We start from the raw sequence: 25081 nt of genomic DNA on the forward strand, positions 1-25081 counted from the left end.
TTTCACTCGGAGAATAGTTAAGTTCTGGAATGCAATGCCAGAGATTGTTGTAAGAGCGGATAGCGTAGCTGGATGTACTTACAGTATACGTATAAGCAATTTGAATCTGGGCACTTAAAAATCTATATCCTAAAAGCAACAGCAGTAGTGAATGTTAATTTTATATTATATGGCAAAGAACATTGTTATAAATCCTTTCGTTTTCATTTGGATAAGTATGCTTCCTTTATGAAGCAGAATCAGCTTGTTGAATGAATTTCTCAAGTGAAACCAGTCCCACCTTTCTAAATTAAAATAAACAGAAAAGATTTGTTTTTTTTTGTAAAATTATCATTATTAATTAACCGAAGATATAGAATAGCACCAACAACTGAAGCATGAACACTGGGAAGTGTTTCTCAAATCATGGAATGTAACCATAATAAAATGCACATATATTTAAAAAAATATGAAGATCCATCAGCCAGTGTCAAAGACGATGCAGCCAAGCCACGAAACATTCCAGCCAACCGGGTGAGGAATCTCTTCTTCCCCTCCTCCCTCCCAATTAGATGACACAGGACAAAATGTTCTTCCATACTCTAAATATAATCAGACATCAATTTCTTGCAGCTTTTCAAGCTTCTATGAAAAGAGTGTGCAAATCCAGTGGCAATTATGCAGCATACAGTTGCATGTTAAATTATATTACTTATGAACAAAAAATGTCATTTTTGGCACTTGTGTACCCAATTACTTTATTTAACCCTTTTTGTTACAAATGTATCCTTGTGACCAGTGCTGAGAAGGGAGAAGAGAGTCAAAGAACAAAAGAAATAGAAGGTATCTAGATGAGGAGAAAAGAGGCAGCATGAATCCTTGAGCAGGGAACTAGAGATGTAATGGGCAAGAGGGGTAGAGGGATAGGGCCAATGTTCCTTCTAAGCTGCATGGCTGCACACTTTTTAGCAGGAGGCTGAGCAGCTTTTCAACCCCACCATGCAGCCAGTGGGGTCGGTCGGAACCAACATCTTCTGCCACTATTGCTGCTGAAATATACTAGCATGTACAGGGCCTTCCCATACATACCCACAGCTACCAGCCCATCTTCTCCAGTCTTCACTTCTTCTGGGGTCGAGCCAGCAGCCATGGATATGTACGGGAAGGTCCCGCAGCTAGCTTGTTTCAGATTGCCACTGCTGCTTCGGGAAAGTAGCAGCAGTGGTGGGGATGCTAGGGGGCAGACAATGGTGGATGTGGGGTATGGGAGAGAGGAGGTAGAAGCTATTAGAAATGGTTTGAGAGTTGAGTGGGGGGGAGAGAGAGGGGGCAGAAGCTGGTGGATGTGGAGTGGATGAGAGAGAGGGAGGCAAATGCTGGTGGAACTGGGGTGGTGGCAGAAGCTGGTGGAAAAGGAGTGGGAGAGAGAAAGGGGGATAGGCACTGGTGGAAGTGAGCTGGAAGGAGGGAGGAGGAGTAGAAGCTGGTGGAAAGGGTTTGAGGTGGGGCAGAAAGAGAGAGAGCAGATGTTATATAGAAGTGGGAAGACAAATGCTAGATAGAACAAGGGAGAGAGGGCAGATGGGGGTGGGGTACAGAGGAGGGAGATGATGGAATGGAGGTTCTGAAAGGAGATATGCTGGATGGAAAGTGAGGGGCAGATGTATGGAAGGGGTGAGATACTTGAAACTAGATACAAAGAGGACGGAAATATTGATGGAAGGGGAAAGAGAGTAGATGCTAGATGGAAAGGAGAGAGTGAATAAATTGTGTAAAAGGAGGAAGATAGAATCCTGGATGGAACAGGGGAGAGACAGAAAGGAGATAAAAGAAGGGGGGAAGTGAAAGGGGGAAGAAACAGAGGAGGGGGATGATGATGGAAGGGGAGAATGTAGAGATGCTGTATAGAAGGGGGAGATGCTGGATGGAAGAGGGGAGAGAAAAGAGCAGATAACAATGGAAGGGAAAAGAAAGGGCAGATATTGGGGGTAAATGCTGTATAAAAGGTGAGAGAGAGAAGAGTTAGTGAAAGACTGGGAATAAGAGGAAGTAAAATAGGAGAGTCAGGGTGAGGGAAACAGATGGAAAGCTGCCGGTAGACTGTAAAAAAAGAGGGAACTTGACTAGATAGTAAGAGTGAGTTAAATCTGGACATAAGAGGCAGAAAAATAATTGAAGAAAGATGAAAAGAAAAGGAAGAGAGAAAATTCTGACAAGAGACTTAAGATGGAGGAAAGCAGAAACCAGAGAAGTAAACGGCCAAAAAACAAAGGAAGAAAAAATAATTTATTTTTAATTCAGGATAGTGTGGTACCCTGTAATCTTAATTGTGTTTTTATGTATTTTCTAGTCTTTTCTATTTTAGGTCCTTGGTTCAAACCTCAAAGAGGTAGCAGGAAGTAGAATGAGACAAGAGCCAGGTGATGCATAAAATATGCATAGAAATATGCTTTTACAAATAGAGAATATAGTTAGATTTAGAGCTGCTTCTGTGTTTATTTTTACATCCTGCCTAAATTAATTTTTTTTGTTTTTGTTTCTGAATGGTGGATGTATAGGTGTGAAAAAGCAAAAAAGGCTGAAGAAGAGAGAAGCCAAGAACGAGAGAGAGTGGGGCTGTGTGTCTGTCTTTATATAGGTTGGAAAATAGTAACTATTGTTGGCAAGTACTGATCTTAACATATGACAGAAGAAAGATACTGGAAAATAATTTGGTATTTGTTTAAGCCAATGGCCCTTAATTGAAAATAAGCACCTTTAAAAAATAGGTAAATGGAGCTATTTTCTGTCTGATTTCCTTAAGCATCTGTCTTTTTGCACATCTATTGAAATTCAAGGGCTGTGCAGGCTACTCCCCAATACGATGCCACCCACTCTATTCAATATTTAAATTTCATCCCTAGGACATCTATCTATTGCAAAGTTTGAATTTAAACTTTTAGATATATGCAGATGATGTTTCTATTTTAATTCCTTTAAATGATTTTACTATTGACATTCTAAAACAAGTATCTCATATCATGACCTTGATAGAGCAGTGGAAAACTAGAAGTTTACATTTATTTGCTTACCCAAAGATTACTGGTTGCAGATACAAGACTTTTCAAGCAGGTAAACAGCAGTCCTGGTTAGGTAAATGCATTGGTCAAGCTATGTCGTCTTATGGTTTATTCCAAAAAGTAATTAAGATGGCGTTGTTTGACAAATTCATTTCCTAAATGTGGATTCTATTGTTGGTAAAATTCTGTATTGTGTATATTTAAGAAAATTGTTGAATTGTTAATCTTTTATATTTCACTGTTTGTCCAGCCTTCTTCCCTATAAACTGCCTAGAAATCGTTTGGTTGTGGCGGTATAGAAGAATAAAGTTATGTTATGTTATTTAGTGGTATTCTAATCTCTTTTGTTAGACTGAATGACTCCCATTCAGTCTATCTGCACTAACATTCCCAGGGTCAGATTTGTTTAATCTAAATATCCCATAAGCCTTTGCTGACACTCTGATTAGGCCAATACAAATGCTGACAGCCAACATACAGTAATGTAATGCTGGCATACCATGTGGTGCAGTGGTTAACGCTACAGCCTCAGCACCCACGCTGTTCTTTCTGACCCTAGGCAAGTCTCCCAATCCCCCCGTTGTCCCAGGTACACTAGATAGTTTGTGAGACCCGCTGGGACAGATAGGGAAAAATGCTTGAGTACCTGAAAAAATTCATGTAAACCATTCTGAGCTCCCCTGGGAGATCAGTATAGAAAATTAAATAAATAAAATTAAGATCATATTTTTTCATTGGACTAATTTTAGTACATTTTTGATCAACTGTCAGAGACCAAAACCAACTTTCTCAGGTAAGGACAGCTTACTGTCTTGACCTCGGGAAGGAGGTGCTGGCCTCTGAGAGCTAACAGAAATGTTTTAAGTCCTTTCAATAAAATATCATCTTATTTTCTATTTTTTTAATTTATATTTGTAATTCATAATTTATAATGTACAGTGTGTATAATACCATCAGGGTAATATAACAGAAGTTTTTTGCTCATATCAACTCAGTCCTTTGCTCAAACACACAAAAAAATTTGCTCACATGAACTTAGCCCTTAGAGGAACATTGGATAGGGCAAAAATTAAATAGAGAGAAACAGGGAGCAGAAGATGGGTATCTAGGATCAAGAGAGGGAGGGATGAGTTACTCACACAATTCCAGGTACTGATCCATTCTCAAACTTACACTCCTTCAATCCCCTCTCATCTCTCTTGCTTGTCCTCCCACTCACACTCCACAGCCATCATTCAGTCTCCCATTGATCCCATTCCCTTCATTGCTTGCCCTTGACCTCCCACCCATTTGTTACTTACTCCCCTTCCTCTCCCTTTCTCCTCCAACCATTCCCTTTCTTGCTGTCCCACTCCTCCCTCGTCACTTCCTCCATCCCTTAGTAACTCACTTTTTTGGGCATCCAATCTACTGGCTTACTTTTCATTGCAACCTACCACCTCCTAACTCAATCTCCATTGTGACCCCTCCCAACCTCCTGACTACAGCAGGCTGTTAGCAAGCTGGCAGTTCAGGCCATGCCCTCTGTCTCTGCTTCCAGGCTGGACTGCCACACATCGAACCCTGTGACTTGAGGTCTGCACTGCCCCACCCCAGGAAGGAGTCAGTAGCCACTGCCATTACTGATGCTCCAGCTCTCAGCCTCCCACAGCAATTCTATACAAAATGAGGAATTTATATGGGAAGGGCTGAATTTCTTGTCCCCTCCTTAGCCACAGAGTCACAGAAGATTGGGGGGATCTGAATATAATGCACAATTACTGTATTTATCATGTAACTCAAATATGCTTTCATAAATTTACAGTAACTCCCTGATAGGATACCTAAATTCATTAATACACATGTACTAGCATGTATCAACTCCTCTCTTCTGGACAGTGTGAGAGAACTGCCTTTGGCCACTTTTATATTCTTATGCTCTATTAATTTTCATATTTGTTAGATTGCCCCAACTATACTGTGTTAATGCATCACACACTACTTTTTGAAAGACAAGATACATACATTCTGATGGTGTGGATAACATGAGAAAGGACCTAGCACAGCTTGAGGAATGATCCAAAATCTGGCAGCTAAGACTTAATGCTAAGAAATACACGGTTGTGCATTGGTCTAAAAAAAAAAAAAAAAAAAAACAACCACCTCAAAAAACAGAGGGAACAGTACCGTTTAGGAGGTGAGGAAGGGTATAGAAGTCCTGTGTAGAAGAGACCAGGTGAAGACCCCTGAAATTTCCCCCATTTAAGCAGTAACAGGCCAATACGGATGGAGCCTAAAATGAATGCTGAAAAAGTAAAAATGGACTCTGACTAACAAACTCTAACAAACTGTCAGCTCTGAAAGACACTTCTGCTTTCTTGAAGGGAAGGTCAACCACAAAATACAGCTGGAAAGGAAGTCACAGAAATTGATATAAGAAATTCACCAAGAAACTGGGCTGTGCAGCGTAAGAACAAGGGATATAAGGAAGTAAAAACTAACCACAGAGCTAAAAAACCATTAGGCAAGGTGCTCGGAGGAGGGGCTTGGTATATTAACAGGACATTTACTGGAAATCAGGGTAGAATTAGATAAGGGGTGTGGTAACACAGTATCACTCATGTTAACCAATCATTAGATTAATAAATGAGATAATAAATATGATTAACCAATGAAAATGTGAAATGTAACATGCATCAAGGTGGGCCAGAGCTGTCAGAGTCCTATAAAAGAGGGCTCCCAGGAATAGAGCTTCAGAACTCTTTGGAAGTTCTCCATCAGTCTGGCCAGTCTGTCACTCTGTATGTTGTGTGATTTGTTCCTGTAAGCTACCATTTGATTATTAAACTCATAATGTTTGAACCAGCATCTCTTTGGTAAATAATCTCTAAATCTGACCTATTACTGTTATCTATATATATCCATTTTCTGTCAGCATGCATCTTTGTGAACCTTCATTATCATATGTGTTGGGGAACTGATGCCTGGCTTCTTTTATCTCGTTCTTCCTAAATTTTCCTCCTGGTACCGGCTGGTGCATACTTGGTGTTCAGGCATATTTTTGAGGGCGGTCTTTATGCCAGTAATCTCTACTGAACGCCCATGAAATATATGTCCTCAAATCTATCTTTCTCAGCCTCTCTTCTCCATGAGAGTCCTGGTAAGAGGAAGTAGGTAGAACAGACATCAGAGGATCCTCAGGTCTGAAGATCACATTCTGTTACTCTATATTCTGAATGATTTATTCTTGTAAGTTGTTACTGATTTGTTAATAAATATACTTATTGATTGATACTAGTATATAGAGTGTGAGGTCTCTATCTCGGGGTAGGCCTAGACAGCTGGCCGACCTCAGAGGCAAAGGACTCTTGTGCATGAAAGAGGAGCAGAGACTTGGGTGTGATGGTATGTGATGATCTTAAGGTGGCCAAACAGGTTGAAAAGGAAATGGCAAAAGCTAGATGGAAGCTAGGGTGCATAGGGAGAGATATGGCCAGTAGGAAAAAGGAGGTATTTTATTGCATTATAATTAGGGTTATGTTTTTTTTTCTCTCTCTCTCATCCAGGGAGGGTGGACGGGAGGGGTGGGAAATGTATTATAATATTAAAATCATATCATATGTATTATTGTTTTAATAATTAAGATAAGAAGGGGATAAAATGATTGTTTAATTGTATAGTTAATAGTGTGTTTTTGTGCAGTCTTTATGATTTACCATTTATATTGCACTATCAAGGTTTAAAAATAAAGATTTACAAAAAAAAAAGGAAAAAGGAGGTATTGATTGCCCTGTATAAGAGTATAGTGAGACCTCATTTAGAATATTGTATACAATTCTGGAGACCACATCTTCAACAGGATATAAACAGGATGGAGTTGGGTCCAGAGGAAGGCTACTAAAATGGTCAGTGGTCTTCATCACAAAATATATGGAGACAGACTTACAGATCTCAATATATATGGAAAAATTATGTTCTTGCTTGTTAATTTTATTTCTTTTAGACTCAGCAGATGAATCCAGAGACTAGTGGGGATAGCACACATCTACCAGCAGGTGGAGATAGAGAAACTGATTAACAGGTGGTCCTATTGGCTGGCATGCCTCCTGTATCTTCAGTTTTGCTCCTTGCCCAAGCATCCGGAACCAGTACACTTCTCCCTCGGTATTCGCAGGGGTTAGGGGCAGAGCCGGACCGCGAAGTGTGAAAAATCTCAAATAATTTTGTGCTGGTTCTGACCCACCCCCGGACCTTACCTGGTGGTCTCCGCCTCTGATCCCCTCCTCCGATCGCCTCCCTCCGTGCGTGTTGCGTGTTTCTGGAGGGCCAGTGCAGGTGCTTCAGTCTCGGCCCGGGGGAGTGAAGAGGCGAGAGCGGGTGGATGCAGTTAAGAGGCGCTTGCCGGGGGGGGGGGGTAATAAAGGGTAGTGAATATTATTTTTCTTTTTGTGGACCGTACTTGGAACATTATCATACAATGTTCTCCTCTACTATTGTTGTTGCCTCTCTTCACTTTCATCCTCGATGACCTGGGGCGGCAGCTTTTCTCCAGTGGACAGTATTGATTGCTCTGAAGTGCATTTTGATAAAGTGGTTGGAGATGGAGGCTCTTGACTATTCTCTCTGGCACTATTGCCTGATTACGCTCCTGATGTGGGAGCACAGGGGATGCAGGATTTCTCCTTGCTGCTCGGGCAAGCATTTCAGCGTACCTGGGAATCCTTTTGGAATACAATGACACCAGTGGCTCGAAGTCACTTACTGAACTGTTAATTTGTTGTTCTCGGCTTGTTGATAGGTTCTTTGAACCTAGATAAGTTTTTGTTTCCCCACAGTGACTTGAAGGAGGAATGGGGAGGGGGGGTTCGAGACTACAACGGGAACTCCTGGCAGCCATTCTGATAATGGCTCTGCACGGGGCCAGAGCATAGGAAGATCGCTCCTGCCCCACTTCACAGCTAGACCACCAGGTAAGGTTCCAGGGAGGCTTGGACGGCTTAAAAATAGCCAAAAAATGAAAAGTTTTTTTATTTTAAAAAAGAATTGCGAATAACTGAATCCGCGGATACTGAAACCGCGGATTCGGAGGGAGAAGTGTAATATGTTTTAGCATGCAAAAAACTTCTTTCCCATAACAAGCTTCAAAGGTTATAGAATAAAACTACCAACTATAACAAAACTTCTGAAACTCGCAAAACATAAACCGAGAGCTAATAACCAGAAAGGGCGAGGCTCTGGATTCATCTGCTGCATCTAAAGGAAAAAAAATAAACAGGTAAGAACATAATTTTTCCTTCCTTAACAACAGCAGCAGATGAATCCAGAGACTAGTGGGATGCAGCAAAGCAATCCTCCATCTAGATGGGAATCGAATACCGCATCCGCCATGACCGAAGCACCCAAAGCAGTCTCCGCACACGATGCCACATCCAACCTGTAATACTTAGAAAAGGTATTTTTAGAAGAGGAAGTAGCCGCACTACAAGTATCCTCCAAGGAAAAGCCTCTGGACTTAGCCTAAGAAGTAGCCATTGCTCTGTCTGAATGGGCATAAAGTTATTTAGGAAAACGCTTCCCCGCTATTGAATAAGTGGAAGCAATGGTCTCCTTGACCCATCAAGCAATGGCACCCTTGGACACTGCCATATCTTTGGTGCGACCCGTAAATAACACAAAGAGGTGATCTGAATGTTGAAAGTCGCTAGGAATTAGCATATAGTGTATAAGTATGTTATGTCCCTCTAGGAAACGCAGTGAAGATAATCGCGCTTCCCAGTCCTCCTCCCAGAAAGCAGGAAGGAAGAGAGACTGGTTGACATTAAATGATGACACTACTTTAGGCAGAAACGACAGCCTAACTGACCCCAGAATCCAAGATTCAGCAAAAAGGATCCCTGTAGGACAAATGCAGCAACTCAGAAATCTGCCAAGCTGAAGCCATGGCCATAATAAACATTGTTTTCAATATAATATCCTATAGAGTCTCATTAGATAAAGGTTCAAACGGGACCTTCTAGAACTCCCAAGAACCACCCTAACACTCTACCCCCGATAGGTCTTCTTAACAGGAAAAAGGAACTACATCGGACTGAGAAGCAAGGGAAGAGTGAGACACCTGTCCCCCTGCAACAAGCAATGGTTGCCACTCGAAAATGAAGTGAAATATACGCCAAGGCCTTGGCTACCCCCACATGCTAAAGAGAAAAAATAGATAAAAATACCAGACATAAAAGTCTGGAAGGGCAAAATACCTTGAGAACTATATCAAGAATGGAAAAAAACCCTCCAGATGCTAGCAAAAGCCACAGACGTCTGATTTGTCTGTAAACTAGTAGAAAATACCTACTTGGAATAAACTGTACGCCTCAGGCGTAACTTTTGAAGAGATAAGGTGTACCACCAAAGTGGGACTAAATGCCATGTTGATCTATTGCTGGGTGAGCCAATCAGGAGGTACCAGGAACCCAACTGTTTAGCCATCTGTCTGCTTCGCATACCATGGACGGGGCAAAAAATCCATAGGTACCATGATCACCATGCTGTAAAAGCGAGCCATGAGATGAGATACATCTCCATATCGTCTAAGAGAAAACACTTAAAGAAAACTTTCCAGAAGAAAGAAAAGAGACAACATGTCTAACCCCTCTAACTCACGCTCCCTCCATCTGCTGAAGAGCTGAGGAAGACTTGCATATCGAGACAAGTCCATGAGGTTTGGTTCCAGGAGACCCCACCTCTAGACAATGACTGAGCCTGAGTGAACAGTTCCCGTTTCCCAGGATGTAGAAGATTTCTGCTGAGAAAGCCTTCCTAAACATTTGACCTGTCATGCAATGTGAACCGCTGATAGAGGAGGAAGATGAGCCAGCGCCCAACGAAGCAGGAGTGTATCCTCTCTCAGAAACCGAGAACTTTGCGTACCTCCCGGGTTGTTGAGAAATGCAACTCTCACAACACTGTCATAAAAGAACCTCATCTGTGAGCCTAAAGCATGGCCTAAAATGCCTGAAAAGCTAGCCTGATCGTGCATAACTATAGGAGAGTGAGCGAGAATTCAGCCTCCTTATGAAATCAGACTCTTTGCACTGAGGATTGAAGGCACTGAGTACCGCAACCCAACAGGCTCGCATCCTTGGTAACTAGGAGCCAGTCCAGTGATGACCGTGAAATGTCTTTGAACAGAACAATCTTGCTGAACCACCAAATTATACTGAGCAATGCTTGAGGAGTCCACTATAGACTTTGATTGCAGTTCTGAGAAACTGTGAACCACTGGAACTGAAGCTACTGCTGTAGCGTTTTTACTTGAAAGCGAGCCTAAGAACCCCACTTTCATAGTCAGTATCATGATCCTAGAACCTGTATATAATCTAATACTTTCGGTCTGGGAGACTGGAGAAGAACCTGAGACTATAACTGGTCGCCCTGGTCTCAGGTAAGAAACACATCCCCCACCTTTGTGTCGAACAACACCCAGTTGTGTTTCCAGAATTAGAACGGGATATGAGAACTCTTTGGAAAGTGAAAATCCATCGCAAAGATTTAAGAATAGAAATTATCTGTGTCACTTTGAAACTGTGCTGTCTGAAAAGCATTCAGGTCAGCCAGTTGCCCATGAAAGGATGTACCTGAATCCCCTCTTTGCAATGAAACTCCACTACTACTACCATTACCTTTTAAAAGTATGTGGAGTCATGGCTAGGCCAAATGGTATCTGCCTAAACTGATAGTGGTGCCCGAGGACAGGAAAGCAAAGATCCCAGCGATACGGTGGCTATATATCAATAAATCATAGTTTTTAGTGGGAAACCTTAGGCCAATTTTATAGGTTTGAGCAAATGATACAATTGGGACACTATAACAAATGATACCATTGGGACACTATAATAAATTCAAAGAGATTTGGGGTCCATTAGCGAAATTTTGCAAGAATTGATCATTAGAATTAGCCTTTGATTTCAGAATAAGTTTCAAACACATCCAGGGTGGGTGGGGGTGACATGTACAGTGGTACCTTGGATTACGAGCATAATCCGTTCCAGGAGCATGCTCGTAATCCAAAATGCTCGTTTATCAAAGCGAGTTTCCCCATAGGAAATAATGGAAACTCGCTTTGATAGGTTCCCACCCTCCCCCCCCCCCCACCGAGGCCAGCAGCGCTGCTCCCCCCCCAAGAGAATCGGCATTGCTCCCCCAGAAGGCCCCCCCCGCGAAACGGCACCCTCCCCCCACGCGATCCGGCACCCCCCGCCACCATCGGGCACCCCCCCCGCGACCTGAGGTCCCCCCAACCCACCCGAATCCTCTTCTTACTTTGATGTAGCCTCCGCACCTGCATCAGCATGTCCTGTGCTGTGCTGTGCCGGTGCCCGAAAATTTGCCTCCGGTGCTGGGCCTTGAGCATGTGCGCATGCTCAAGGCCTGAGAGTTCACATTGGACGTGAGAGTTCACGTTGGACGTGAACTCTCAGGCCTTGAGCATGCCAAATGCTCAAGGCCCAGCACCGGAGGCAGATTTTCGGGCACCGGCACAGCACAGGACATGCTGGTGCAGGTGCGGAGGCTACATCAAAGTAAGAAGAGGGTTCGGGTGGATTGGGGGGACCTCAGGTCGTGGCGGGGGGGGGTGCCCGATGGCGGCGGAGGGGGTGCCGGATTGCGGGGGGGAGGGTGCCGGTTCGCAGGGGGGGCGCTCGCAAATCGAGGCGCGCTCAGTTTATATAGTGATGTCACTACGTTGAGGTTAACGATGATGGTCCCCTTCTTAACCTCAACGTAGTGACATCACTATATTTTAGGTTACTTGGTCTGAGCACTTCACTATAATATTTAAAGCAATTATGGGATGTTAACATTATTAATATTAAAGTAAAGCTGTGAAAATAATACTATATATTAATTTTCGTCACAGAATACCTAGATTTATCTCCCTATTGAGTAGGAGACATTTCTTTAATAAGACATTAACTATTTTTTGAGGCCCTCCAAGTACCTACAAATCCAAAATGTGGCCCTTTTTTTTAAAGGGAAAAAATAAAATTAGAGACCAAGCCAGACCCTCTATCACAGGAGGGAGGGTGAGGCAGGGCCCTGGGGGGGGGGGGGGCAGGTATAACCCCTAAAGCCAGCACCGTTCAGCCGGACACCCCTGGTCTCACTGAAGAGAAACCTTGAGAATAAAATTGCCAGTCTGACTGAAGGGAATTCCCAATAGGAGAACTAGAATTGCCCAGTCAGAGCCAGAATTCAGGAGCTAGTTGAATAGCGACCTTCCGCCTGCTTGAGATAGAGCATACTGAAGATACAGGAGGCGTGACAGCCAATAGGACTACTTGTTAATCAGTTTCTCTATCTCCCCCTGCTGGTAGATGTGTGCTATCCCCACTAGTCTTTGGATTCATCTGCTGCTGTTGCTAAGGAAATATACTTTGGAGAAAAGGTGGGAGAGGACAGATATGATAGAGACATTTAAATACATATTTGGCATAAATGCATATGAGGCGTGTTTCAATTGAAAGGAAACTCTGGAATGTGGTGGCATTGGGATGAAGGTGGAAATGGATAGATTAAGAAGTAACCTCAGAAAATTATTTTTCATGGAAAAGGTGATGAATGCATGGAATAGCCTCTCAGTGGAGGTGGTGGAGACAAAAAATAAATTTGAAATCAAGAAAACTTGGGACAAGTACATTGAATCTCTAAGGGAGAGAAGGGGACTGATGGCATGGTTAGGCAGACTAGATAGATACATAAAGGCAGATAAAGACCTTTTGACCTATATTTCTATGCCAAAACAACAAAATCCAAATAGCACCAAAAGATTCCACACAGGGAATGAAGCAGCAAAAAGATTGTGGAACAGAAGATCAGATGTACCAGTTTGTGGTTTAATAAGTGTCCAAATAATGTATTTATTTATTTGTATTTATATACCACTTATAATCTAAGTGGTTTACATTCAGGTACTCAAGCATTTGTCCCTATCTGTCCTGGTAGGCTCACACTTTGGGCTCCTTTTACGAAGGTGCGTTAAGCATTTTAGCGCACGCACTGGATTAGCCAAAAATCTACCGCCTGCTCAAAAGGAGGCAGGAGCGGCTAGCGCACAGCAATTTAGCGTGCACTAAGGCCTTAAAGCGCCTTCATAAAAGGAGCCCTTTATCTAATATACCTGGGGCAATGGGGGATTAACACCACTCTTCTATAAAGCAGCGCTAGCAGCTGCCGCGTAGCAACAGCCCAAAGCCGTTTAAATCTCTATGGGTTTTGGGGGTAATATTACTGGGGGAAGGTGGAGACAGAGAGAGAAATGAAGCTATGCTGGATTGGAAAGAGACAGGGCAATGCTGGTTGCAAGAGAGAAACAGATGGAGAAGAGATGCTGGACTGCGGGGGGGGGGGAGGGAAGGGAGGAAATAGGAGACGCTAGATGACAGGGGGATGAGACAGACAGGAGATGTTGCATGGCAGAGAGAGGGAGACAGATGCAAAGCAGAAGGGAGAGAGAGAAATGAAAGACACCAAGGATTCTAAATGGTAGAGAGGGGAGAGAAGATTTTGCATGGCAAAGGAGAGAGAGGAGATGCTGGATGGCGGGTGGGGGCGGGGAGAGAAAGACAGAGAAGAGATGCTGGATGGTAGGGGTGGGGAGAGGAAAATGTTAATGAAAGCCTGGGGAAAAGTGGAAGGAGAATGGGAAGGCCCAAGTGAAGGAAAGAGATGGAAAGTTGTAGGAAGAGGCAGTAAGGAAAGGGAGAAGCAGGTTTCATTTAAGTTATATGAGTTGCTTCAAGTGCACTTGAATGCCTAAAGTTAGGTACACCAGAGAGAGACTCCTCTCTGGACCAGCTGCATCACTGGAAGGAAATACTCCATTACCCAGGGCACTGCTGTTTTGTCTGTTGACCCTCCTGACTCACACTGAAGTCTGTGCAAAAGTGTTCTCCTCTTGAAAATTAGCTACGATGTCTGCCCTAAATAAAATGATACTGCCCCCAAATTCATAGTTGCAGTATATGAAAAAAGTAGATCAGTTTAAAATAACATTTCTGCTGCTAATCAAAGCTCTTAATCCATATCAACTCCTGCATCTCAGCCTCTCTCATCTTTTAATACACTCAGTACTGCCCTATAATGGCATTCCAGCACAGACATGGTAAATTATACACACATGCTTCAGAATATTGCTAAAGAGCATGAATGACTGTAAAACAGGGCAAATAGCCTGAAACAGAAAAAGTAGTTAACGTGTATTTAAGAAAATGGTTTACATTTGTAGATGAGTCAAACAGCCAACTTGCAGTATTACTTGTTCATAGTTCCAGACATCTTCAAGAAAAAAAAAATCTTTGAACCAAAACAGACAGGACAAAGATGGCTTTTTGAAAGGAAGCAGCAGAGACAGCTTGTAGTGAGCTAGTTTTTCAGAAGTGTCATAGAAAGGATGTGCAAGCCACAAGGAACTCATTGCCGTCTATCCCCTCACATACCTTCTATTAGACCAGTGTATCACAAATTGTGTGCCGCAACACACTAGTGTGCCTCCTGAGATCTGAAGTGTGCAGCGGCATACAGGGCAAGAAGAGGCGCCAGCGTCAGCTAACTTGGAACTGCCTGCCTTCTGCTGCCGATACACTACCAGGACTCCTGCTTGCCTCCTCTTCTCTGATTTTAAGTGTGCTGCGGCATACAGGGACAGGAAGAGAGGCGCCGGCGTCAGCTAACTTGCAACTTCCTGCCTTCTTTAGCAGGAGTATCGGCAGCAGAAGGCAGGAAGTTGCAAGTTAGCCAACGTCGGCGCCTCTCTTCCTGCCCCTGTATGCCGCAGCACACTTAAAATCAGAGAAGAGGAGGCAAGCAGGAGTCCCGGCAGCTTCTCTCCCCACTCCCGAACCAGCAGTAGTAGCTCAGTGTGATTTTAACTTAGTCACACAGCTGCCACAGCATTAGTTTAGACTCGGTTTCTTCAGGCAACCGCAGGGCCTTTGCTAGGCCGGCCCACTTCGATGATGTGAGGCGGGCCGGCCTAGCAAACACCCCGAGGCTGTCTGATGAAACCGCAGCTAAACTAATCCTAACGGTAGGTTTGTGGCTAAGTTAAAAACACACAGTGAGCTGCTACTAGCCTAGATAGGGTATGCTGGACAAGGAAGGGAGCAGGGGTACTGCTGAACAAGGGGAGCAGGGAAGGGAGAAGTGGTCTTGCTAGACAGGGGGAAAGGAAGGGAGAAGGGGTGCTGCTGGACAGGGGGGGAGGGGAGGAAGGAAGGGAGACGGGGTACTGCTAAAGAAGACTTCCTGTCAGCTTTAGCAGCAGCAGGGCGGTAAGAGCAGGGGAAAGGAACGAGGAAGGATTTTTTTTTTTGAGGGGCAGGGAGGGAAGGAGGTAGACAGGCAGGCAGGCTGGCTTGGGGGGTGGGAGTGAGACAAAGTGTGGAAGGCAGTGAGAGGGACATGGGAAGGAGGCACTGGGGGCACTAAAGAGATATGAAGGAGGCACTGGGGCTTTAAAGAGATATGAAGGAGGCACTGGGGGCACTAAAGACAGGAAGGGGCATTAAGGACATGGGAAGTATGCACTGGGGGCACTAAAGACATGGGAAGGATGCACTGGGGGCACTAAAGAGATATGAAGGAGGCACTGGGGGCACTAAAGACAGGAAGGGGCATTAAGGACATGGGAAGGAGGCACTGGGGTCACTAAAGACAGGAAGGGGCATTAAAGACATGGGAAGGAGGCACTGGGGCACTAAAGACAGGAAGGGGCATTAAAGACATGGGAAGGAGGCACTGGGGGCACTAAGGACATGGGAAGGAGGCATTGGGGGCACTAAAGAAAGGAAGGGGCATTAAAGATATGAAGGGGCACTAAGGACATGGGAAGGAGGCATTGGGGCACTAAAGACAGGAAGGGGCACTAAGGAAATGGGAAGGAGGCATTGGGGGCACTAAAGACAGGAAGGGGCACTAAAGACATGGGAAGGAGGCACTGGGGGCACTAAAGACATGGGAAGGATGCACTGGGGCACTAAAGAGATATGAAGGAGGCACTGGGGGCACTAAAGACAGGAAGGGGCATTAAGGACATGGGAGGAGGCACTGGGGGCACTAAGGAAGTGGCATTAAGGACATGGGAGGAGGCACTGGGGGCACTAAAGACAGGAAGGGGCATTAAGGACAAGGGAGGAGGCACTGGGGGCACTAAAGACATGGGAAGGAGGCACGGGGGCACTAAAGACATGGGAAGGAGGCACTGGGGCACTAAAGTGATATGAAGGAAGGAGGCACTGGGGGCACTAAAGAGATATGAAGGAGGCACTGGGGGCACTAAAGACAGGAAAGGGCATTAAGGACATGAGAAGGAGGCACTGGGGGAACTAAAGACATGGGAAGGAGGCACTGGGGGCACTAAAGAGATATGAAGGAGGCACTGGGGGCACTAAACACAGGAAGGGGCATTAAGGACATGGGAAGGAGGCACTGGGGGCACTAAGGACATGGGAAGGAGGCATTGGGGGCACTAAAGAAAGGAAGGGGCATTAAAGATAGGAAGGGGCACTAAGGACATGGGAAGGAGGCATTGGGGGCACTAAAGACAGAAAGGGGCACTAAGGACATGGGAAGGAGGCATTGGGGGCACTAAAGACAGGAAGGGGCACTAAAGAGATATGAAGGAGGCACTGGGGGCACTAAAGACAGGAAAGGGCATTAAGGACATGAGAAGGAGGCACTGGGGGAACTAAAGACATGGGAAGGAGGCACTGGGGGCACTAAAGAGATATGAAGGAGGCACTCGGGGCACTAAAGACAGGAAGGGGCATTAAGGACATGGGAAGGAGGCACTGGTGGCACTAAAAAGATATGAAGGAGGCACTGGGGCACTAAAGAGAGGAAGGGGCATTAAGGACATGGGAAGGAGGCACTGGGGGCACTAAAGAGATATGAAGGAGGCACTGGGGGCACTAAAGAGAGGAAGGGGCATTAAGGACATGGGAAGGATGCACTGAGGGCACTAAAGAGATATGAAGGAGGTACTGGGGGCACTAAGGACATGGGAAGGAGGCATTGGGGGCACTAAAGACATGGGAAGGAGACACCAGGGGCACTAAGGACATAGGAAGGAAAGAGGGAGGGAATAGAAAGGGACAATTCTCGGGCCTGAGTGCAGAAAGAAAGAAATGAAAGAAAGGATACACAGACAGAAGGAAACGCAACCAGAGACTCATGAAATCACTAGACAGCAAAGGTAGGAAAATGATTTTATTTTCAATTTAGTGATCAAAACGTGTCAGTTTAGAGAATTTATATCTGCTGTCTATATTTTGCACTATATTTGTCTATTTTTCTATAGTTACTGAGGTGACCGAGCTCGCAAAGATGGGGCAGAAATTTTAGTCCTAGTAGTTTGCCGGTCCACCAAATTATTCTTTTATTTCTGCCGGTCCACGGGTGTAAAAAGGTTGAAAAACAATGATCTACATCACCTGAGGTGGCAGTTCCCAAGCTCTTGAAGCAATTCCAGTAACACAACCTTCCATACCAGTTCTCCAAAGGGGCACCCATTCCCTCTTGCACAGTTTCAGGATACTCACTCCTCCTGGGTATTTTTTGTTTGTTTGTTTTAATGTGCATATAAGGTCAAGAAATATTCTAAAAGATCTTTACTGTGTGTAAAGGCTATTATAAAATTTCCCCCACCAAGTATAGTGCATGCCTTTAAAGCCTTGGTCTTCACTCACAGTTCTTGAAGGCTCACACTGGGTCAGGTTTACAGGATATCCCTAATTATGTAATATGCAAGAATGAGATCTGCCTGCCTACTTCCTCTATTTTAATTGGTATGCATGTGAATCTTCTTTTTAGTTTTACATTATGGTCATTACATATTCCAATGAAGATAACATTTTTCTCCCTTTAGAAAATATGCATTTTGTTCACTCATCCTATTTCATAAAGGGGTATTATATACAGACTAGTATTTTAGCCCATTACATTAACGGGTGCTAGAATATATGTCTGTCTGTATTTCTGTCTTTCTCTTTCCCTCCCGCTGTCTTTCTTTCTGTCTGTCTCTCTCCCTGGCCCTCTTTGTCTGTCTGTCTTTCTGTGTCTCTCCCTGCCCCTGTGTCTTTCTTCTTTTCTTTCTGTCTCCCTTCCTCCCGCTGTCTGTCTTTCTTTCTATCTATCCGTCTCTCTCCCTGCCTCCTATGCAGCAGCATTTTTCTCCCCCCACTTCCCTGTGCAGCAGCCACAGCAGTATTCCCTCCCCCTCCATTTCCCTGTGCAGCAGCCACAGCAGCAGCATTCCCTCCCCCTCTATTTCCCTCCCCCCACACCACTTCCCTGTGCAGCAGCAGCGTTTCCCCTACCTCCCCTTTCTTTCCCGCTGTCTGGCCGGCTCCCTTACTGCCCCCCTCTTCCCTTCCCGCGGTCCTGACAAACCTGCCGATTCCAGCAGCTTGTGCAGCACTCTTCACACACTGCTTCGGGGCCTTCTACTGCCCTGATTTACTCTGGCACGTCCCTGATGACATCATCAGAGACGCGGCAGAGAAATCAGGGCAATAGAAGGCCCCGAATCAGCGTGTGTAGAGTGCTGCACATGCTGCTGGAATCAGCAGGTTTGTCGGGACTGAATTTTGGCAACTTTGTTTTTAGACTACCCTTAGGCTAAAGGCTGCCTTAGTTACTTTGAGAAGTTTTTTTTTGTTTTAAAAGCCGCCTTCGCGGCTCCTCTCTAGATCCCCGCCTGCATCAGAAGCCTTCTCCGACGCAGGTGCGGCTAGAGATAGGAGCCTCCACCGCGGCTTTATCTGTTGAAAATCATCCGTTCTGCCAAAAAAAACAAAAAATATGCAGCCACCTCTAGCATGGCTTACTTTAGGTTTCTTCCCCCTCCCCCGTTGCCAAGTCGCTGTTAATATTCAGATGCCATCTCTCTGTCTCGCAGCGGGCTTGCCGGCTCCGGCCAGGCAAAGTTCATTTATTAGTTCAAAGCCGACGCTGCGTCTCCTCTCTCAATCCCCGCCAGAGTCAGAAGTCTTCTCCGACTCTGGTGAGGTTCGATAGAAGAGCCGCGGCGGGGGCTTTGAACAAAAAAATGAACTTTGTCTGGCCGGAGCCGGCAATCCCGCTGCGAGACAGAGAGATGCGTGATAAGCGTGCATGCGCACTCTGCCGGTCACGGAACTACAGATCAGGCAACACGGCGTTAAGAGTGCGCATGCGCGCTTAGCGTTTTATTATTATAGATATGTATTCATGTATAACGTTATTTCATATCACATAATGCACCAGGGCAGGGCCTAAGGCCTAGTGGTGTAGCAGGCTGGGCGAAGGAGCAGGAGGTGTTTGCTGTTCCTCCTGCTCCCAACAACAAAGGTATAAGGGGAGGGGAGTGGGCATTGCAGTAGGAGAGAGTGGGCATCCCTCCTGCCATTTTGGCATAGGGGGGTATTCGGCCGGCCAGTGGGCCGGGGATGATGGCAATGGGCATCCCCACTGTCATATTTTTCAGCACGATGGGGGGGAGTGCTGATGGCAGTAGAGAGTGGGCATCACTTCTGCCATAATTTTCAGCATGGTGGTGGGAGCATCGGGGATCATCCATCCTGCCATTTGTGGGTCGCCGCATGCCAGGAGGGGGGTGCTGTTTTTTTGACAGGTCTGCCTGGGTTTTTTAAAAAATTTTTATGGAGCAGATATTTTGCATGTGTAATACATGCAAAATACCTGTGCCATGGACAAAAAATAAAAACTGTAAGACCTGTCGGTAACACAGTTACCAACAGGTCTACAGCAGTCTGGATTTAGGATCGTAAAACTCGATGCAAAATAGCCAAGCAAATGTTAGTGTATGGGTTTTACTAATTTGCATGGCCAGATCGTAAAATGGGTGATTGAGGGGAAAAACACGCGGTGGGCCGTTTTGTGGATCGGGTCATTGTTTAGCAATGATCGCTGACATTAGTGAATCGTGGCCTAAGAATTCCTCAAAAATGCACAGAAGGCAACAGTGGCTTTTAACACATGCAGAATGTGAGAATTTTTTCACCAGGTCCAAGACAGCATAAAAGGGTTGGTTGAGAGGATTTAGGGCTAGTTTTTGGGGCTTTAAATAACAGCTTAGTCTATTTTTCAGTAAATAGAGCAAGTGGAAGCAAGTGTAAAAGACAGACCAGGAGTAACAACTCATGTTTGCATGTCAGAACAATTGTCACATTTATACCACCTGTTCTGTGCATAAATATCAGCCTCACAATAATTTTGTGTGTTAGAAATTTTTGTAAGGCTAATATTTATGTGCTGAACAATAGACAGATTTGCACTGGCAATTCCATTTTGTTTGGACATGCACATTGCAGAATCTTTCCCCTGGTTAGCATGCTTATTCTGCATGCTTGAAAATTAGAATCTCATTAACTTACTGCATCAGGAAGATTTAATTCTGCCTCAGAAATCACATGCTCAGCCATCTGTATGCGGCTTTCTGCACTGACTCCTAAGTCTGTAGGAGCAGTACTACAATTTACTACCATAAAGGAGGAGGCACCACAATGGTGCACATTTAGCACATATTCTATCTATACCAGCACAAACCTGCTTTGGTACGCCAAAAGTTAGGTGTGATCACTTATGCCAACTCAATGGTTGATGTAACTAGGTGCACCAAAGTGTACCAATCAATTATTTGGTGACATACTCATGGTCTACCCATTTTTACATTCCCTTCCACTACAGCATTTAGCCATTACAAAATAACAGTATTACAGAATTTGATAATGCCTAACTGCATATGCGCGCATCACTGCTGAGTAATGGTGCATACGTCTAGGCGCCTATTTATAGAATTACAGCTTAAATGACTTGTCCAAGATCACAAGGATCAACAGCAAACTTTGAAACAGACTTCTCTGGTTCTCAGTCCCCTCTCTCTAACCTTTAGGCTAGAGGCCAAATAATATTGATGGTTTTGGTTCTGGCTGAAACCGATTCTGCAGCTGAAGTTCACAGTTTGCCCCTCTTTGGGGCAGGGAAGAACCCCACTCTTTCCTGCGAGATGCCACTGCTGACACAGTGAAGGGAAGTCTCAGCTTAATCTCAATATGGCTGCTGGGACATCCCCCCATAGCAGTCTCAAGTCTCAGCAGACATTTTAAACCAGCAATCACACCAGCAGGAAAGAGTGGGGTTCTTTTCTGTCCCCAATGAGGGACATTAGTTTAAAATGCAGCTAGAAAAAAAAAGTAGCCCTACAGAACAGACTCCTGCCTGCCATTGCTCATTAGCTTTCAAGCAGGCTATATTCATGAGCTACCTCATTAGCTCAAAAACCTCCTCCTCCTAATGATTTTCTGCTCATTTTTTCAATTAATTTTATAATTTTTAAATAACAATATTTTAAAATTAATTATAATTTATTTCATATTTTTTAAATTATGTTTTTATATTAAAACACCTGAGAGCTAAACCCTATCAATCCAAACTTCCACTAGTTTGGAGGGGCCTAACAGCTGTTATCGGGAGTGACCATAAAATCACTTCCCGTTAGTGTGCTAGAACTGCGGTCGGATGAGTGGTTAGCATAAAATGTACACAAAAGCCTTAAGCTTATCTCTCTCCTCTGCAATTCAAAAAATCTTCTTTTCTCCACACTGCTGTTCAAAATTGCAAGTCTGCTAAGCCCAATAGCCGACAATGGCCTGCCAGCGTTTCGCTATACTGTATTAGAGCAATGAGGCTAATATTGGCACATAACTCCATGCTCATAGGCTAGCCTATGATTTTCTGCACATTTTTTCAATTAATTTTATAATTTTTAAATAACAATATTTTAAATTAATTATAATTTATTTCATATTTTTTTAAATTATGTGTCTCTTGGTGCTTTAAATACTGTGCAAAATGTTGGCTGCAGATTGTGCTGATACTCTCCTGTTAGATAGGCATGGTTCAATCTGCTGTATCGTATTGTTCATCAACATTATGAGATTCCTTATTTTGTGCAGCTTATTTGTATCTTGCCTTGTTAACATTTCCTGTTCTTGCTGTATATATTAAAATAAATAAAATCTTTGAACAGGAGAAAAAAAACCCACCTGAGAGTGCAATAAGGCGGTAAGAGGGGCCAAAAGACACTACGAAGAAAAAATAACCAAGGATGCCAAAAACTTTAAGCCGTTCTTTCGATATGTTAAGGGGAAATGATCCGTGAAGGAAGCGATGGGGCTGTTAGATGACTAGGGAATAAAGGGAGTACTAAAGGAGGACAAAGCCATCGCCGACAAATTGAACACATTTTTTGCATCTGTATTTACTGAAGAGGATGTATCCAATATACTGGAAGTAGACAGGCTATACACAGGAAATGAAGACAGGAAACTGACAGGGACGATGGTCAGTCTAGAAGAGGTATGCAGACAGATTGATAGGCTTAGAAATGATAAATCCCCGGGACTGGATGGCATCCAGGAAAGAGACCTGGGAGTACTGGTCGACAAGTCGATGAAGCCGTCCGCGCAATGCGTGGCAGCTGCGAAAAGGAATGATAAAGAAGGGGATCACAAGCAGATCAGAGGTGGTTATCATGCCACTGTACTAGGCCTTGGTATGCCCCCACCTGGAATATTGCGTCCAACACTGGTCGCTGTACATGAAAAAGGACATATTACTACTTGAAAGGGTCCAGAGAAGAGCGACAAAAATGGTTAAGGGACTTGGGGAGTTGCCATACAACGAGAGGCTAGAGAAACTGGGCCTCTTTTTCCTTGAAAAGAGCAGACTGAGAGGGGACATGATCGAAACGTTAAAGATATTGAAAGGAATCGACTTGAAAGAGAGATTGTTCACCCTCTCCAAGGTGAAGAGAACGAGAGGGCACTCGCTAAAGTTAGAAGGGAAAAGATTCCGTACAAACATAAGGAAATTCTTCTTCACCCAGAGAGTGGTAGAAATCTAGAACGCTCTTCTGGAGGCTGTTATAGGCGAAAGCACCCTTCAGGGATTTAAGACAAGGTTGGGTAAGTTCCTACTGGGACAGAACATACGCAAATAAGGTTAGATTGAAATAGGGCACTCGTCTTTGATCTAAGGGCTTCCGCATGAGCGGACTGCTGGGCACGATGGGCCACTGGTCTGACTGCTAAACTCTACCAATCCAAACTTCCACTAGCTTGGAGGGGCCTATGAGTTTGAGACCCTTTCCTATGATATCCTTTGAGCCGAATAGAAGTCTTAACATAAAATTAAATCTTTTTGAGTAGGGAACAAGTGAATATATACCAGGGGTGTTTGGAGTGTTGAATAATTAGTTCCCTTGGGGTTGTATGATTGTGGAGTAGACCCTAAATCTCCCACTGAGCGGATTGTCACCCTTGGCATTTCTGCACCAGAATGTGTGTGAAAGCAAGGTTAGAGCCAAGTGAACTTTGTGCAGCAGGTGGATGAGCGGGGCTCCATACCTGGGTCTGGTTCCAATACTGACAGGGCCCCTGGGTGTACGAGGCACTGTGCAGCCACCCATGTCATTCCTGCCCAAGACAGCCTTGATTTTATATATAAACGACACAAGAAACGGGGGAGGGGAGTGTACAATCTTAGTACAACATGCAACATAGATTAGTGGAGATCATTTTAAGCATTGGTTTCTTTAAACCTTCATATTTTTTATACACAGTAAGAGCCGCAACTCCCTAGATCAGTGTTCAAAGCCTTCAGCAAAAAGTGCCAGGCTTTGCGGGCTGCTAGCGACACTTACTGGAAAAAGAAGAACACACGTTTACCCTGTCTACACCCAAAATTTGTCAGGTAAGGGCTGAGTTAAAGACAGAGCGACTCAAGAAACACAAACAGAACTATTTCAATAAAATGACACAAATGCAAACAGAAAAATCGAATTAATTACTGATATTCGGGCTGACCCCCTTTCCCATGCGAGCTTAAGGTAATCAATGGCTGCTATTTAGCTAATCTGTGAACATATATAAAACTTTAACCAAAAAAAAAAAACTCGGAACCGCTACAAAATGGTAAGTTTTACACTTCAGAAACATCTTGCAATTGTAGTAATTGCCAGTAAAAACGAATTCATTTCCCAAAAATACGAATTGCAAATAAGAACAGACAAAAAAAAAAGGGAACAAAGTTCGGAGGTTTTTCTCACCGGCAAGGAGACAGAAGGAAGGGATGGGACAGGCGCTCATCATGCTGGTAGTGACTGGGAGCCGAAGGCGCTGTGCAGTAGGAAGTAGGAGCGAGGCAGTTCAAAGACCCTCCGCCGCCCACTCACTGTTCAGCTGCTGCAGCCAACGGCCATTTCCTGTGCGCTGCCTGTCGCGACTCCCTTTTCAAATTCGGGACCTCGAGAGCCTGGAGAGCGCGCGCGCTCTCTGGGCTGCGCAGCCCCACGTGGCACGAGCCGAGGGACATGTACAAATAAAGGCAGCTTTCGCGGCGCTTCATGTTTACACTGAGGCTTCGCCGAGCCAGCAGAAGCCTTAGAGAGGCATCCGAGATTTAATTAAGGAGGGATTCATGTAACGTGCCAAGCCGAGAGGGAAAATATGAGCAGAGCTGGGGAATTTTGACAAGCAGGCTGAATGGGTGAGATTGTTGAAGGAGTCTTATTCATTTCCGTCTCCTTGAGCTGAAATGTGTAGAGCTGAACGTTAATAAAAAAACAAAATAAATGAAGAAAAGCAAAGAATAGAGCATGATTTTAATGGACCAAAGGAGTTCTGGGGATCTTCAGACTTGAGTTCTTCCTTAAAAACTGATGCCTTTTTTTTTTTTTTTTTCTAAAGTGTTCTGCCCACTCAGTCAGGTTAAGGAGAAAAGTGTAATTACTTACCTGTAACATAGGTTCTCCATGGACAGCATGATAGTCAGCCACATGCAAATTGGGAGCTGTTGGGACAACACCCATATGTGGCTGACATCCTGCTTGTCCTAGGAGAACTAAGGAGGCCACTTGCAGAGTGTTAGAGGGTACAGGATGATGCCTCCTTTCTCGTTTTTAAGGTCAGGCAAGTGTTAATGGGAGAGAGGGGACCTGTAATGGCCGGTGT

At 44.4% G+C, this 25081-nt stretch overlaps 1 protein-coding gene across 1 annotated transcript in view; it reads right to left on the minus strand.

Annotated features, from left to right (window-relative positions):
• The window catches only part of ITGA1 (integrin subunit alpha 1), a 284456-nt gene extending 260019 nt beyond the window's left edge, over positions 1 to 24437 (minus strand). Inside the window, exon 1 of the mRNA XM_033931541.1 lies at positions 24178 to 24437. Coding sequence (XP_033787432.1) covers positions 24178 to 24220 — 43 coding nt within the window. The 5' untranslated portion in view covers positions 24221 to 24437. The remainder of the gene's footprint in view (positions 1 to 24177) is intronic.
• Positions 24438 to 25081: the final 644 nt, after the last annotated feature.

This window comes from Geotrypetes seraphini, chromosome 1 (genome assembly GCF_902459505.1).
Source record: "Geotrypetes seraphini chromosome 1, aGeoSer1.1, whole genome shotgun sequence".
Classification (NCBI taxonomy): Eukaryota; Metazoa; Chordata; class Amphibia; order Gymnophiona; family Dermophiidae; genus Geotrypetes; species Geotrypetes seraphini.